The 16844-nt window shown below is 37.5% G+C and overlaps 1 protein-coding gene across 4 annotated transcripts in view; it reads right to left on the bottom strand.

Annotated features, from left to right (window-relative positions):
- Window positions 1-16844, bottom strand: part of LOC134529026 (bicaudal D-related protein homolog) — a 234327-nt gene that overhangs the window by 90369 nt on the left and 127114 nt on the right. For 3 of the 4 annotated variants that reach the window (XM_063362706.1, XM_063362707.1, XM_063362708.1), the window contains exon 2: window positions 3197-3391. The exons of the other annotated variant lie outside the window; for it this stretch is intronic. In XM_063362706.1, coding sequence (XP_063218776.1) covers window positions 3197-3208 — 12 coding nt within the window. In that variant the 5' untranslated portion in view covers window positions 3209-3391. The remainder of the gene's footprint in view (window positions 1-3196; window positions 3392-16844) is intronic. 4 annotated transcript variants of the gene reach the window in all.

Below are 16844 nucleotides of genomic sequence, written 5' to 3'. Positions count from 1 at the left end.
CGACTGGGTGGCCTGTGATTCGACACTTCTATGAGTGAGGGTCTCTAATTGGCCCTCAGTCCTCCAGATTAACAGTGAACCAATGACAGAAGCAGCACTAAGGTATAATTATTTGAATTTTAGCATTACACGAAATAAATCCGCGAAATTCACGGGTCTATATTTATTATATCTTATAATTATTTTAGCTAGTTTTGTTTTATGAAATTATCCTTAAATCTATTTCGCAAACGTTTCGTTAAACATGTCGACCGAATGTTAAACAAACCGACTGGACTTGTCGGCAGATTGAAACATAAATAACGCTTTAATCTCATACTTCATTTTTCACACACATATACGTAACGGTACAAGGAACAGCATTCAGGATCTCGGTTCGTGGATTGGTCGAATGGACGCAGAGAGGGCATGCCAGCTACAAATAGGAAGCATTATTTGCCCAATATAGGCCTAACGGTTACAAACTTGACTTAAGAGGCCACTCCAGTGTTTCAGGGGCACTACGCAACCCGCGTTAACCTCATAAGATTCAATGCTATTATCATTTTGCTTATAACTTATTAACTAATATAGATTTCGAAATTATGCTTGCTTGATATGTAAGACAACGATGCTCTTATCAAAGCCCCTTTCTTCAAAAACGTGCATAAATTATGGTTCAAACCTAGACAATACACTTATTCATATTAGTAAAGATTAGTATAAAACCATAATTTATGCACGTTTTTGAAGAAAGGGGCTTTGATAAGAGCATCGCTGTCTTACATATCAGGCAAGCTTCATTTCGAAATCTATATTAGTTAATTAGTTATAAGCAAAATGAAAATAGCATTGAGTCTTATGAGACTAACGCGGGTTGCGTAGTGCCCCTGAAACACTGGAGTGGCCTCTTAAATGGAAGCAGCAAGCGAGGTTGTTGAGGCTGTAACATCTCGTATCACATCATACGTCCTTGTTTCAATGCAGTTAAAATATTTGATATACAAATGTACACGTCCTGTAGAGTCACCCTAATGTCGTTTGTCCACAATATTTTGTCTAACGGTTGAGACGAACGATTTTAGAACAATAGACGCGCCTCCTCTTAACCTTACAATTAAATATGAATAGTTTTATTTATGTTAAGGACGCATGGCGCAACAGCCAATGAGAGCAGAGAAGGCCGTCACTCAACTGGGACCTGTTTATATTTATCAATCAGATTGTGGCAATAAATTGTATTACAATGCTCAGATAATTTCTGCTTTAAAAATAATTTATGCAATTAATTAAAAAAATCACTAGCGATACATGTAAATACGAAAAATAAATAACAGGGTATTTAGTGGTTTGAAGTGTTGACATAAAATTTTACATAAGCCAAATTAACTTATATGTTGAAAAACTTGTGTTCACAAACTGCTGACCAGATGTCACGGGATAATCATTTCGTGGTTAATATAGTTATTTCCCAGCACTGCCCACGGATGTCATGTGCTGAAACTAACAGTGAGCCGACTTCACACAGTCGTAGGCATGTCCTGCTGCGCGACGCCAGCCTCGGGCTGTGTGAGCCATGCGCGCCGAGACAGATAGCATCACGAGACTGCCGACGCCGAAGAAAGTGAGAGGACAAAGCCTTCCTCCCCCCAAACAACACGAGGCTTTTGTTTCGCGAGGTGGCCAGCAGCGACCTTGAAGCTCCAGAGGTTACAAGCCGCAAGCAGGGAACTGGATCCCAGCGAGCAGGCGATGGTCCAAGGTCTCCAAGCCCGTTCTACAGTGACACGGATCCGAACCAGCAAGATATTTACGTTCTACTGTCCGCCTGTCGCTTCTACAGTGCACAGAGACGTTGACAAACAAACAACCAATGAAATATAACTCCATGGTTAGGAAAAATTACTTTAATTGGGGGAAAAAAATTGTTGAGATCCGAGAACAAAACCGTTAAGTAATGATAGAATACTACATAGTCTTGTACTTGAAACGTAAATAAACGTGACTATCACCGCGGGCAATTACTCTGCTGCTATTGGTCGCACGGAGTCACGTAAACGAGAGCGCTGATACGTACGAGTTGCCCGCATGGTCATTGTAGGACGGACCTTAGACCACGTTGCTTATGAGTCTAAGTGGTCAACCCATCAATACACATTGACTATTAATATAGAGATGGGTTGTACTGATGAGTGGCGTTTTCGACAAGACATTTGCTTAGGGCACATACTTTTCCTTGCGAGTCATGAATCATTTTACGGACACTGGCACTGTGTTCATGATTGGACCACAGCTATTTTGAAACGCCCTATCTGCAACCATCAGCTAATGATCAACTACGAGAGAAGAAATATCATCAGGTAGTGCCAATTAATGAGAACAATAATGTAGCTAAACTTATGTATCCAAATATTGACACATATGTAGTATTATAAACCGTACCTAACCAACCATTTAAACGGTAAACTACTCTCTTAAATATCGCAATGCTGTATTTAAAATAACTGGATAAGAATCAACTTAAGCCAACTAACTATTCTTATAATTTTACACATTTTAATGTACCTAACTTAACCTAAAAAGCTGTTAAAAAGGTAGACTGCTGCTGCTGGTAACTACTTGAAGTATACGAGAATGAACGGAAAACATGCCCAAACAGTTAAAAAAAAAATTTTTTTAAGTTTTTAAAAACTTTTATGGAAAAGAGTTTTGTAGAAGATTCACCTACAATACTAACGGTCACAACACTCTGTAAAGTTGTGCCCTTCTTTACACACAATATCACTGATTGCGTGGGTGTGGAGGAGAGGAGGTATAGAATTCGATATGTCGAAATTCCGCTATGGACTCATACCACAAAAAAATAAAACATTGCCATCACACAGAAAAAAATTTCTAACATTGGTTATAGTTTGTTTTCCCCCTGCTATGAGCTGTCTGGAAAACCCACCAGCCTACAGCAACATCCGCCACGTTTCCCACCTGCGATAAATAAGAATCTGACCCCGCAAGAAGCGAATCGGATCGCCTCCGTAGGAGCGAGTGGTGTGACCACTCAAATCATTTTGGTTAAGAAAAGTTTTGTGTGACTCAACAGTTAAGTGTTTTCGTGTTTTACTTTTAAGGAAAAAACATAGATTGTGTTGGATTCTTCTACTGACATAAATTATATTTTAAATAAGATTTCGATAAAAGGTTAAATATGCTCAATTCTTACACTTAATTGCATTGCACATTCTCCGCTTGGATATCCTTGTAGTTGCCGCTTACTCCGCCACTAGCAGCACCTCCTGGAGTAGCTTGTGTCTGCTCTTCATTAGCTAACTCGACACACGACTCTTCTGCAGTGTCACATCACTCGGCACGTCCATTTACAATGATCAGTTTTGAATTTACCATTTGCCATTAAAGCCTGTTAAAAAAAAGTAACACAATCAAGATAAACTATCACACACAGTAACAGTGATGGATCATACAAGTGCAAACACTGTCTTTATTGCGGTGCAATACCAGTACAACCAGCTGCGAGTTCGTACAAGTCCCTATACTCCACTCTGCTGCATATCAGTTCAATAATCTGATTTAATGCAGATTTTTGGAGATACGACATTGCAGTTGTGCATTATTTGTCATGGAAAAATGGCGAAAACCAAAAAATTAAATAAAAAATATGAAGCTAAAAAATCAAAGAAAAAAAGACATACGGCTGAACCTGGACAAACAGAGCCTACGATGAAACTAAACAAGTATTATGGGCAACACAACGACGGCACCACTGACGAACACAGAAGGTTTCCAGTGACAACAGTTCCGACGTTTCGGGAACTGACATGTGTTACCGTCGTCAGGCACAAACAGATCAGTCTGTTTTACACGGTGTTAAAAATTGTTTAAGCACTTAATAGCTTAACATAAAATGACGTTTTTGTAATTATGAACAATATTTTCACGCGGTTTCCGTTCTGAATTCCATATTCACAGATACACTAGTATAAGGAGAGCAACTCTTAAGTCAACTAAAGCCCCTACTTGATGGAAAACAACTAATATAGACGAATAACCACTGCTATATATCGACTGTAAATTCTTGACAAATAAGTAAGTAGTTTCTATTTTGCGATTGTGTATCTTTGGAAAACAAGCAGTACTTATTTCGTGACTATGAATTAATAATATGAACAACTTGAGAAACGTACTTGATAATGGTACTCACATGCAACGCTTGTTTCGCGAAAGGTTAATACGACGAATATGAACTCCACCCTTAGAGTCTTAGCGAGAGACTGTGAAAATGTTTTAATAATTCAATAGGAAAAAAATTTTGATGCAGTTATATAGATTTATAAGCTATTCCATAGTACGAATATTAAGAGCGCACTGGTACATAGAATTCGTACATTGCCAAACTTTCTCAAGAAAAAAAGAGTTACGAAATTTTAGTCTAATAAGTAAAAGTAAAATAATAATTTTTATATAGCGGTTATCTGCTAATATATTTCAAATAGCTGTATCTCATTTTTGTAACCCAACTAAACTGAAACAATAGTGGCTTCTGCACAGTATTTAAATGTAATTGCCAGTGCATTGTTGAACTCCACTAAAAATACATATAATTAGGCACAGCGGCTCATATAAATTCCCGAAGATTTTCCAGTAATATCACAATTATAACAACTAAAGAATATTTTTTTCGAGGCAGCAGAAAATAAAGTCATTTCCATTGCACCATTTGCGACAGCATACGGAACCCCGAAAATATAAAAACGTAAAAGCCGCTTGTGAGGAACCGGCTATATGTAACATCGTTTAGTAAACTTAAATATGATATGTAACCATTACTGCACATTTCGTACGCTTACGTTACCTACCTATAGTAATTAAGTAAACAAATAACCTTCGAAAAATAAAGTTGAACAAATCATTGTATAAACCTAAAAAAAGGCTTCGTGATTACTTATTACTTTCTGCTTTATTATAGCGACCAAAATTTTAGTAACTGAACTACTGGAGGCTAGCCTATATAAATTAATTAACAAAACATCAAATTTTTTTTGTAGTTCGGTTCATTAGTTTCTCCACAATTACGATTTTATTTTACCGCTGCGTGCGGCTGCAAAAGCCGTCGCTTTTTATGACAGAACTGTTTCAAACACTCCTGGTGTCGCGTCTACCGATAGATAGCAGTAAACGCTATAACGCCACAAGGTTACATATGTTTTTATTTATCTAATACTGGATAAAGCAATACATATGTAAAAAGGAGGTAAAATTAATATTTTAAAAAGTTATAAAACACACAAGTGTGGGGGATTTCATTTAATGAATGCAATACTAGTAAGATGACAAGAAATACTTATTATCAGTGGCGGATCCAGGATTTTGGTTTGGGAGGGGCTTGACCCAGCTGAGGCTAGGTTTTATCAAGGCAAACACTAAAACAATGGTGGACCCAGATGCTTTTTGAGGGGGCTTGAGCCCCTTAGCCCCCCCTCTGGATCCGCTACTGCTTATTATAATCTATAAATGGGGATGATTGAGATAATGTAATTTATGAGTGTCAAAACACGTTTCTTAAGATCATTTACAAACCTGCGACAAACCGACCTTGACCATAACTACTAAATCAGCTTGGTTAGAAAATTGTTTTGTTTGAAAAAGCAGGCAATGTTTCATATTTTACTTTAAAATATATATAAATTAATTGGTATTGTTCTCCCTACAGTCGAAATAAAATACTTGATACAAAAAAATTCGTCACATGGCTATTCTCGCTCAACTCTTACACTTTATTGCACTGCACATTCTCTTTTGTGCGTCCTTGTAGTTCACACTCTCTCCGCCACTAGCAGCACCTCCTGGTGTAGCTTGAAACTACTCTTCATTAGCTAACTCTACACACGACGTTTCTGCAGTGTCACATCACTCGACATGTACCATTATCTCAATCAAATTTTAACTTAATATTCACACCACTTTGCATTAAATCCTATTGAAAATAGGTAACAATAAAAAGAAAAAAAACTCTGAAATTAATATGACAGAACATACCCTCAGCAGGAAAAACAAATGGCTGGTCACTTTGATTTTTCCTTATAGTTCTAGTAAACAATATTTATTTTATTTGTATTAAGAATTAGTTTCTTCATAGATTATTTAAAAAAAGCCATTTTCAAACAATAAAAATATTAATAATTCTTACAAATATATTATGAAGAGTAAAAAAAGAAAACCACCCTTTTTTAATTGATTCTTCATTTTCATCAGGTTTTCCGACAATGGATGGCCTCCTAACATGTTGCACGGTGAACGGCCCTAAACCTAAACATTTTGAACGCACTCCGCCGGTTTAATGTGCTAGTCGCTGCAACGCCCTTATGGTACAGCTTTACTCGGATGCGATGGCTACCTTTCCCGTAACTTTTTAACTTGTCATTTCTTTTATTGTGCAGTGCTCCCTTCGTTATTTCACAGCTGCTTAAAGCTGATCGCTTCTTTTACAGTGATAGCACTTCGTCTCTTTTTCTCTTAAATACGTGCAAATACATATCGTCTCTAAATGCAGTGTTTCATAACATTGCCAGACACTTCAAGACATATAATTTCATAATAATATGACATTTTGCAGCAAGATACACAGTTCACCGGTTTCATAAACGTGTGATGCTGTGTATTTTCTTCATTTATTATTGAAACTTGTGTATAGGGTTTTATTACATTTAATAAAATATGGAATTGAAGTCATTTCACATCTCGCATTTGCTATTGTTTTAGTAAGCTCTCCTAATCTTGATGTTCTTTATTTATAATCCTCCAGAGTTCGTGTGTGAAACAAAATACACACATACCTAACTTTGTGACGTCATGTCATCATCCGAACATCAAATATCACAACTGAAAAAATAGAACGTGTTAAAATGTGTAATGCAAAGTGTTTATCTTTGAGTTTGCGAACGTGGATAACCAAAGACGGAGTAAGAACTGTTTGTAAGCTCGTCAACAGGTATGGGAGACTGTGTTTACACGTATGCAACAGTGTTTACTGTTATTGTTAAACTAAATGCTTTTGCTATTAATCAGGATACTTGACACATGTTACACCACTTAGACAACGTTTCATGTCAGGTCAGCTTACATTCGGCACTTCAAACATTTCGAACATGCATAGCTAGCTTAGCGTGTTACGCCATCGTTAAGTTTCCGGATCACCGAACAGCAAAGCACAATGTCGTGTAACAAAACTTCATGCCCATACATGGCAGTAGCTGTTCCAACAGATGTGTTGCCGGGCAACTGAACGTAAACAAACCATTTACAGTGTTGTTGCGTTAGTGGTCTAAGATACATTGTTTAGACGTAAATACACGAAATTATTAACATAACAATGTACATGAGGACCCAGATATACGCTAGTGTACACTATGACACACACTTATCGCAGTATGTCTCTGACCCGAACTAAATTATTTCGCGTGTCCAGGAACCCTCTAAAAAGAATGCGGAGCAGTAGCAAAATTTGGAGTGCGATAGTAGTTGTACCTGTAATTTCTCTGATTCGTAATGTCGATACGCCGAGAAAAATGAGCACATATAAGGACTACAGAAGAGTTATGCAATCAATTTTCATGGCGGCAGCAACTTATTATATAGCAACGTTTGTTTAAGGGGAGGGGAGAACATACGGTAAGAATGAAGCAAATATCTCTTATAAAAATTTGATTTAATACAATTCTTTGTCCATACGCTTTTACAGTTGCGTGTTAGTTGCATGGCGTATTTCCAAACAATCGCATTAAATCAAAATTATTCATTGTAATAATAATTTCAATAACTTGTACAAATTTGCCATCCTGCAAATTAATAAGGTTGTACAAAATCAGAAAAATCTGTTTGCTTTCGAAATTAAATAAACATAATTCATATTGTTGAGATGAACTAAATTCATAATAATTACAGTTTATATCCATACGAAGGGAGTGTAGCCTAACGTAAAAACTAAGAAGTGAACAGCCAGGAAGTGTCTCTACTAGAATAGTTGGCAACAGCGCTTCCTCGCTAGTCATTGTGACTGACCAACCACTGTGTAGCGCCAAGTTCCTTCACATATACCGTCTCCAAAGGTTAAGCAATTAACATTTCGACTATTTTAGTATGATGGCAAAAATAAAAGAAAACGTAAGTTTTTTTTCGTGTCAGATGTGGCAGTTAATTTTTGCCAACACATATGTTATGAGCGTTGTCCTTTTGTCGTCATGTTTAAGTTAGGTAATTTTGTTTAATATTTAAGTCAATATACAATTTTGTGAATTGAGAAAACCTGTTACGTTTATGAATACACTGTTTTCGTACAAATATTTGCAGTGTAAATTAAATACTCTTCGAAAACAATATTTCAAACGACGAGAGAAAAACTGTGCCGAGATCGCTCATTGTAATACATTGAAAATTTGAATTTCGCGGGCGTTCTGCAGGCTGAGCCGCTAGGATCGCTGCTGTCAGGTGTTGCCAGCGTTCGCCATGTTTAAAGGTTTTAAATTCCTATATTGTTCTACCACAATTATTTGATGTGACCAAATAACATTAACACATTACGTCGGAATCATCAAACACTAATTTCGGTAATTATAACCAACAATATAAACATCGGTTATTGTCATTTCTTCTTATTCTTATAAAAACAATTTTCAATCCCAATTATTATTCTTACTGTGAGCTGCTCACAGTAACGTCCGTTACACTTTCCACCGGCGATAAATATAAGAATGATTAGAAAAACAATTTTTTGTAAATAATAAGTACGTAACTTCTCTAATGCCAGACGCTCCGTTTGCGCACTACATCTCCCCGTCCTTATATCTACAAGAGCGCTCGTATCCGATGGAGTTGCGCTTATAGCCGATAGATGGCAGTTAATGTTTTATACGATCAAGACTATTGTATGTGTAACTTTTTTGTTTGTCTCCAGCCAAACCCTGAGTGTAAATAAATGTTATATCCCTGGGATTAGACATTACAATTACCAAGTGTTTCAATTTATCCGGACTATGTTGTAACTAATCGCCATGTGTGTATGTACAGAACAAATGTTAAGAGTTTTGTTGTATATGCTGTCGCGGTCATAAATTAACCACTTTTCAATATTCCTTACAAATCTATTATATTTTTAATGTCAAGTATTTGGCATTCTTAGTAATTCTACTATACTCATGATGTTAAATATTTCACCTCAAACCATTAAAAGGCTTCGGGGTGAATTATTAATATTGTGTTGCCTTACGATAGCGACCACAGTGTTAAAACTTAGCCATTGTAGGCCACGCACCTTAAGGAACAGACACCTGCAGTTTGGTTGGATAGTTTCTTGGCAATGTCGAGTTTATTGTACCACCGCGCTGGCTGGGAGCAGAGTCCCTCCTTGCCCGAGACTCTAGTGCCGCAGTCTGCCGATAGATGGCATTCAATGATATGCCGTTACAAGGGTTCATTTGTTTTCGTTTAGCCAATAATAACAAGAAATAAAAATGTGCAAAAGAATTACTAAATAATATATAAGGATATAAGGAATTAAACCATACAGCATCACACGCAAATGTAGTAAAGTTTTGCTTCTTTAACCACTAATATAATGCATAACCCTCCTTACCGAATCAGTGATAGTAACTGTGAACAGGCAGACCGCCACCGATGCTGTGCACAGCAGTGGCCACACACGTGCTGACTACACCGCTCTCCTGCACCACGCTGCCAGCTCGGGATGTACAAATGAAGCAACGTGACCAAAAGTGTGTGACGACAGAATGTACTAACAAATCAATTGTCATCTTTTTTTTTTTTTCATGATCGACCGCACACACTCGCACAGTAGAAAGTTCATAATGATACTTGATTATTGCCAGGATGCTCGTTACAATTTCAGAACGCTGAAGAGTTCTTCGTTGCAACAAGGGCTTGAGTGGTTGCAGAAGCGATGGGCTGCGACCAGTGGGAGCGGCTGTGACGCAAGCCGGTCACTCAACCCGCTCACTTTCGTCGTGACGTCACGACCTGCCGCCTCCCGGGACCCGCGGGCCAACACCGATCCCGATCACAATCACGATCACAATCACGATCACGATCACGATCACGATCCAGCGCGACAAGCAGTCTCGTCCACGAGTGCGTTCACTTGTTCCACTCATCAAGTCGATACACTTCCCTTTACATTTCATTTTCTTTTTATTTCCGCCAATTTAACCATCGGCGATGTGTTTGCTGATTACTTTATTTAAAAAATGGGACTAAAATATCAATGTAGTCAATGTTGTAAGAACCATAGATAAAAATACTACCGTGACAGCTCATAAACTCAAATATTTTTTTTAACGTTTAATTTGTTTAATTTGTGAATAGACTTGGCTCCTTAATCCTAAAAAGAAAATCGTGCCACAAAATTTCCACATTATTGATTACCCTCCCACTCATTGACGCACACGTGGTATATCACGTAGCTCACACGCCAGAGTTCAAGGACAAATGTGTTCCTCGCCCAGATGCTGCCGTGCTCATCCAGGGCTGCGCGCGAATACAGACTCTCCGCAATGCCACTGTGCGCAAATGTGGGGTTACTTTACAAATATGAAATATATCGTTTGTAAAACATTTTAGTGCTGCGAAAATAATGTTACCAATGTTTTTAGATAAAGGTGCAATTAAAAAAATTGGTTGTCTGTAAAGTCGGTTTACGGACGATAGTTTAACGTGACGTCATAAAACATTGATGAAATGATTGCATACTTTTATGAATAAAATTGAATCATTTTTACTGAATTATCACTATTTCGTATGGATACAAAGAAGGAGTGAAATGAAATCTACAATTTAATTGATAAATTTACTTTTATTTGCACTCATAATTCAAATATGTTTATTACTTTAACGAAGTGATTATTTTAACTAAACTTTTATACATGTTTGCTAAATAACTTCTTCCAATCTGTGTTATTCTGGTAAGGATAGGACGATGATCGGGAAAGTAGGAAACGAATGTGTTTCAAGTTTAATGTGCCTCGAAAAAGTCAAATCGATGGTTGTTCCAATCGATTGGAAGAGAGATAGATGCGGCGCAAGCGTACAATGAGCGTAACTGGACATAGCGTAACGGGACACTTTTTCGTGCGTGCAGCCGGCGTTCATAGATTTATTAGACTTTATCACGTCAAAAAAATGTTCCACCGTCGGGTTGGTGTCCCTGTTTATTTAAAACGCGTAAAAAATAAAGTACGAAAATTACGATGCTAACTTTATAATATTAACGGCTCCCTCACACAGATATATATGTATTTATGTATGTGTGAGTGTGTGTATGGAACAGAAAGATCCCGACGATGAACAAAGTTTATATATATATATATATATATATATATATATATATATATATATATATTTAAATTAAAGGTTCGTGTAAAAAAAATTTGTACGCCATAACCTTGAATACCACCACCACTATTTAAAGATGACCATAGACCGGGCTGCAAACATCATTTAAGTGTAATTTTGGTAGTTACTTACCGAGCAAGCGCACCTTGTGCCAAACTCGCCCTGTAACATAGCGACCACTCCTGGCTGCAGACTGCCCGCCATGCCGGTGTCCGGTTTCTGCCGACTGCTGCTCGTGCCAGTCTCAGCGCAACGACGCGACAGCCAAATATCGCTCTATTGCGAACACCGCGCGACAACCTGTTACGTACGCACCAAACATACGTGTATTTTTGATCAAAAAGTTTGAGCGAAAATTGTTTTATTCAAATTTGACTTTAAATTGTTAAAAAAAAAAAAAAAAACCCTGTGCTTAAACACATTTCAAAAATGTTGCAGATAAACGTTGAAAACAAAACCTTAAAAATACAAGAATAATAGTACAATATCAATGCACCAGTTTCACCACCTTTCGAAAACAATATTCTGGCACGATTTTCAGCGACGCCATTTTCTCCGCGCTGACGTCACGGATGTGTCGAACGTGATTGGCTAGAATCTTGGCGTCGCCGGCGTAGCTTTATTGACTTCAGCATCACTGTGAACTATGTCAAAAACTGGATCACAGCTATGCAAATACGGTAAAAATTAAGTTATACATAATAACTGTAATTCAAGTTATTGGTTAACCATTTTTTTTTACTACGACTGATATCTTACTTTTCACTAAAAGCATATAACTTTGAAAATATTTGGAAAATAAGAAAAACAAACGATAAAAAGTAATGACGTGAAGTGCAGAAGTTTCCGAGAGCAGTCAAACACGTAGTTCGCCCGTTATTGAAGTTGTATAATCCCGCAGTACTTCGTACGGTCTTGCTCAAATGCTGTGTTTGAGATTCATCATGTTCCAAGTTAAATTATTACTTGAAATTTGCAATTCAAACAAAACGCACGTAGCAATGTTCAAGTAGACTCAGAATTCAATTTTACGATAGCGACTAGTATTAAGGTGGATGTAGAAATTCGTTAAATTTAACATTACCAGACGCTCACTAAATACTGTCTTTGTTATTTGCAATGAAAATAATAAGTTTTTAGAACCACCTTCAAAGGAGTAAACCAGCCTTGGGGAAGCACTTTAGATCAAAAGTCGTTCGTACTTTACAATTTTTTTTTTTTTTTTATGTGAACCTGCAACCGAATTTGTCGGTCAAATCCAAACTCACTCCTTACATAATGAATTTGACCATTCTATTGATAGACACATGGAAATTTCGCAGATTCGTTTGCCATCTGGTTAAAATTCAAAGCGTTGTGTTTGCTTTAACAACGTTAATTCTCTACTGGCTGACTTCTTAGCGAGGATCGTTTTGCTCTTTTAATCGGCACTACCTGATTGGCTTAGTACTTCTCTCCTAGCTGGGCATCGTTGGCTCGCGGCCGTACAGGGGCGTGTCCAGACAACTGCGGTCCAATCACGAGCACAGTTGAAGAGTATGAAGGTTTGCAATCTAGCTGGCGACCAAACGTATTCACGGAACTTCCGTAGCTCTATCTACTATATACAGTCTACGAGCGCATTAGACAAGATATTTGTCACGAGAAAATCTGCAATAAATAGAGACCGGAAAATTCGCGAATTCATTTCGCGATAGGCTAAAATACAAATAGTTATACCTCAGTGCTGCCTCTGCTATTGGCTCACAACTCACCTGGATGACGCTGGGCCAATGAGAAACACCCGACCAAAGATTTATCGAATCACAGGCTGCTACGCTGGGACGTCTCACAAGACAGCAGCCAATGAGTGGGTGACATTTGACCGTGTGTACGTAGAACTATGGAGTTCATCCTGCAGGTCATTGAACCCGCGAATTTTTCCGGTCTCTAGCAATAATTAGAGTCCCGGAAATTTCGCGGATTCCTCTGGCCTCAGGATAGAATTCAAAGTTATAAGTGTGCTCGACCCATGTTTACTTTCCCATTGGTTGTTCTTAGCGAGAACATTTTTATCCTTGTTATTTGGCACTACCTGATTCGCTTACTTCTCTCCTAGCTGGACATCGTTGGCTCACGGTCGTAGAGGGGCGTGTCCAGATAACTGCGGTCCAATCATGAACACAGTGCGACAGTGTGGAGGTTTGCATTCTAGCTTGCGACTAAATGAATCTGCGAAAATTCCGTGGCTCTAGCAACAATGTATGCACACGCTCGCGGTTTCTTCCTTGTGATTGGCGGCCGTCTGCAATTTGACCAGAGCATTCAGGACGCCTTTGCTTCCGCGATGGCTTGCTGTGATTCGTGCGCCTGAGCGAGGCTCAGCCAATCACAAGCAACAATGATTAGCCGCACAGCTAGATCTGCGCTGTCTGGCGACATCACTCGACAGGCACTTGTCACTGGATCACCGGTGTTTGAAGGGCCCTGAACGACTCGCAGCCAATGACAAACAGCTGACCAAGTCACGTGCGAGCCGGGGGGAGGGGAGATGAACACGTGACATCGACTTGGTTCTGCACACGTTTGTGCAGCCTAGCCTGGGGACAGGAAATAATGAACATTTTACACGGTTCTACTCATTAGTTAGGGCCAGTGATTATTCGTGAAAATATTTCGAGACCAGCTGTATGGTAAAATACTGTAGCATTATTGCAAAACCCCTAAACTTTATATCTCAAACCTTTGGCTGACAATGTTTGATGAAACGAACTATCTCCGTAAAAACAGGGGGGTGAAATATAATAAAAAAAAAAATCAAAACTTTCTTAAAATCAAATTCGTTCGAATTTACATTAAACCATCTTAATATTTTCTTAAACCTCGATTTATTTTTATGCTACCACGTATTAGTGCAAGAGATTACAGGTAGTGGTTGAAGGTAAAAAAACATTTAATAACTTCTTTGTATGCGTAATATGAAATTATATCTAAGCCTTTTTAATGCTGGGTTGCATTGGGTTGAAAACATTCAAAATATCTTCACTACATGGAAAATGAGAAAATGTTTCATCGATCAGAATATTGGAGAACAAATATAATGTTATGTACATTGAGTTGTTGAAATTTTCCAGAAGAAATAGGTACTCGTAAATCTACCTAGGTCTGTAGGCTGTGCCGAAAAGCTGTTTTTTTCCCCCCGGGTAAACCTAATATTTTCCTTACAATACTTCCAACTACGTATACATTATTTTTCAGCGGCTAAAGAGGCCCCAATAAAATGTCAGTTGTAGCCATGCCGCTGTGTTGTGTCAATGATGTGTGATAGCTCCCAGGCTGTAAGGGTGACAAGGTACCAAGGTGACAAGCGTGACAAGTGTGACAAGTGTGACAAGTGTGACATATGGCGTGGTGGTCGCGGATGGCCAGTACCAGGCAGTATACAAGTAAACAAGGATTTCACTCCCAGGTTACACACAATTCCTTATTAATTTCCCTGAATTCGGTCACCACTGATCCTCACACTACCAACTACACAGCATAAGACCAAAGAAATTTAGATCTGCCTGGAATCATTTCAGGATCTAATTCATCTGAACTCTTCTAGTTCAAGATATACCCTTCTTACACATTTATATGAATTAATAAATTTAAGTCGAATTTGAATTTAAGCGTTTAGATATTCATTACATAAAAATTAAGCATTGCTTATAAGATTTTAGTAAAGACGGAAGGTGGTGTTCGTTGGTAAGCTGTTAACATTATTGTTTCACATAATTTTTGGCTCGTAAAATCGCTATATACATTTACATAAGACTATATAATTCAATACACACAAATTGGCTTTACTTTCTGATGCTGGTGTAGACGGAATCCTTAGTCCATACGATAAGTGCATCGTAGACCCTGTTTAGTTTTTGTTACAGTTTAAATGTTTTACAGACTCAAATACATTACAATTCAAGCCAAGCACCTAGCTTGGAGGTACATGCCTCAGCAACGCGGCTCTTTCACGCCAACATATTAATAATACATGAATAGAAAATGGAAAGGAGCGGACGGCCAACTGAGTTGAGTAGCGGGACCATACAGGCTTACTGTACTTACTTTATCATCGTATTTCAGAGAACTCGCTACTTACGAACGAGTTCTCAACAAGTTCAAGTTCAAGTTCAAGAGGTTTATTGAACATATAATGAATACAGAAAAGCCCAAATGGAGCAAAAACAAACTTACAAATACATGCCTCAACTAAAAAGCTCTTACATGCTAACAGATATCTATAATAAAAGCACTACAATAAATGAAAATTACAATTACATGATACAATTAGGGAAAACACTGAAAAACCCTACAACTGAAAAGCACAAGGGCTATAAAAAGTACATGAATAAAAACATAGATATATAAAGGCGAGAATATAAAAACAAGAAAAACACAGGGTCTTCGTAACTATATATTTCATTAATAAACAGTTCAGCGAACAATAACGATTAGGTACCCTTTAAAGTTCTCGTAACAAAATACTAACATATTTATTAAATGAAACTTTAAAATGCTTTCAACGGGTTTATTTATTTTTATTTTATTTATTTTTAAAATGTTCCAGAGAGCATAGCTCTATTTTGGGACTATACACGTCACCTTGGCATAATATGACATTTTTCAGAACACACTGCATACAGATATAAGTTATAAAAAGAAAATAATTATTCACATTAAAAACGTTTTAAATAAGATAACAAGTGAAATAACAGTAAATCCTTAAAAATTTAAGGTTGGAAAAAAACAAGGTAAAGGGAAAAAATATGTACTCTACAAATTCATTATAACATTTACAAAAATAATCAATATTTTATTATTCAAAAACAAAACCAAAAAAATAATTTTCATTGTTTAACAATGTCATTTCCATCGTATCAAGACGTATCTTTCTAGAGTTTGAAACAGTACATCTCGGGAATCATAACTTTTTTTTATTATTTACTTCCCATTATATACCCATTAGCTCTGCATCCTATTTATTATTTGAAATATACGTATTATGCAGGCATATGCAAAACACAACGATCTCTTAACAAGCGCGATTTAAAAAAATAAAAAAATAAATAAAATAAGGATTCCAATGTGACGGTGAAACATTTGTTGATTCACACTTTTATGTGGGGAAAAAAATATTTGTTAAGTGGTTTCCGCAAAACTTAAATGCTGTGCGAGTCAAAATAATTACATTGAGAAAGTAAAATCCCAGTTTGTTCAGAGTCGTATTATAAAATATCATTTGTAACTAAGCTGTTAATGTTAATGGCATTCTGATGTTGGTTTAGACGGAATCCTTAGACTATATGGAGGACCTGGAAAGCCCTGGTTGCAGACAGAGACTCTCTGGCCAGTACCAGTAGCAGATCCAGAGGGGGGGCTAAGGGGCTCAAGCCCCCCCCCCAAAAAGCATCTGGGTCCACTATTGTTTTAGT

This window comes from Bacillus rossius, chromosome 2 (assembly GCF_032445375.1).
Source record: "Bacillus rossius redtenbacheri isolate Brsri chromosome 2, Brsri_v3, whole genome shotgun sequence".
Lineage (NCBI taxonomy): Eukaryota > Metazoa > Arthropoda > Insecta > Phasmatodea > Bacillidae > Bacillus > Bacillus rossius.
Note: the sequence above shows the minus strand (reverse complement) of the source record. Positions and strands in the feature narration are given on the sequence as shown.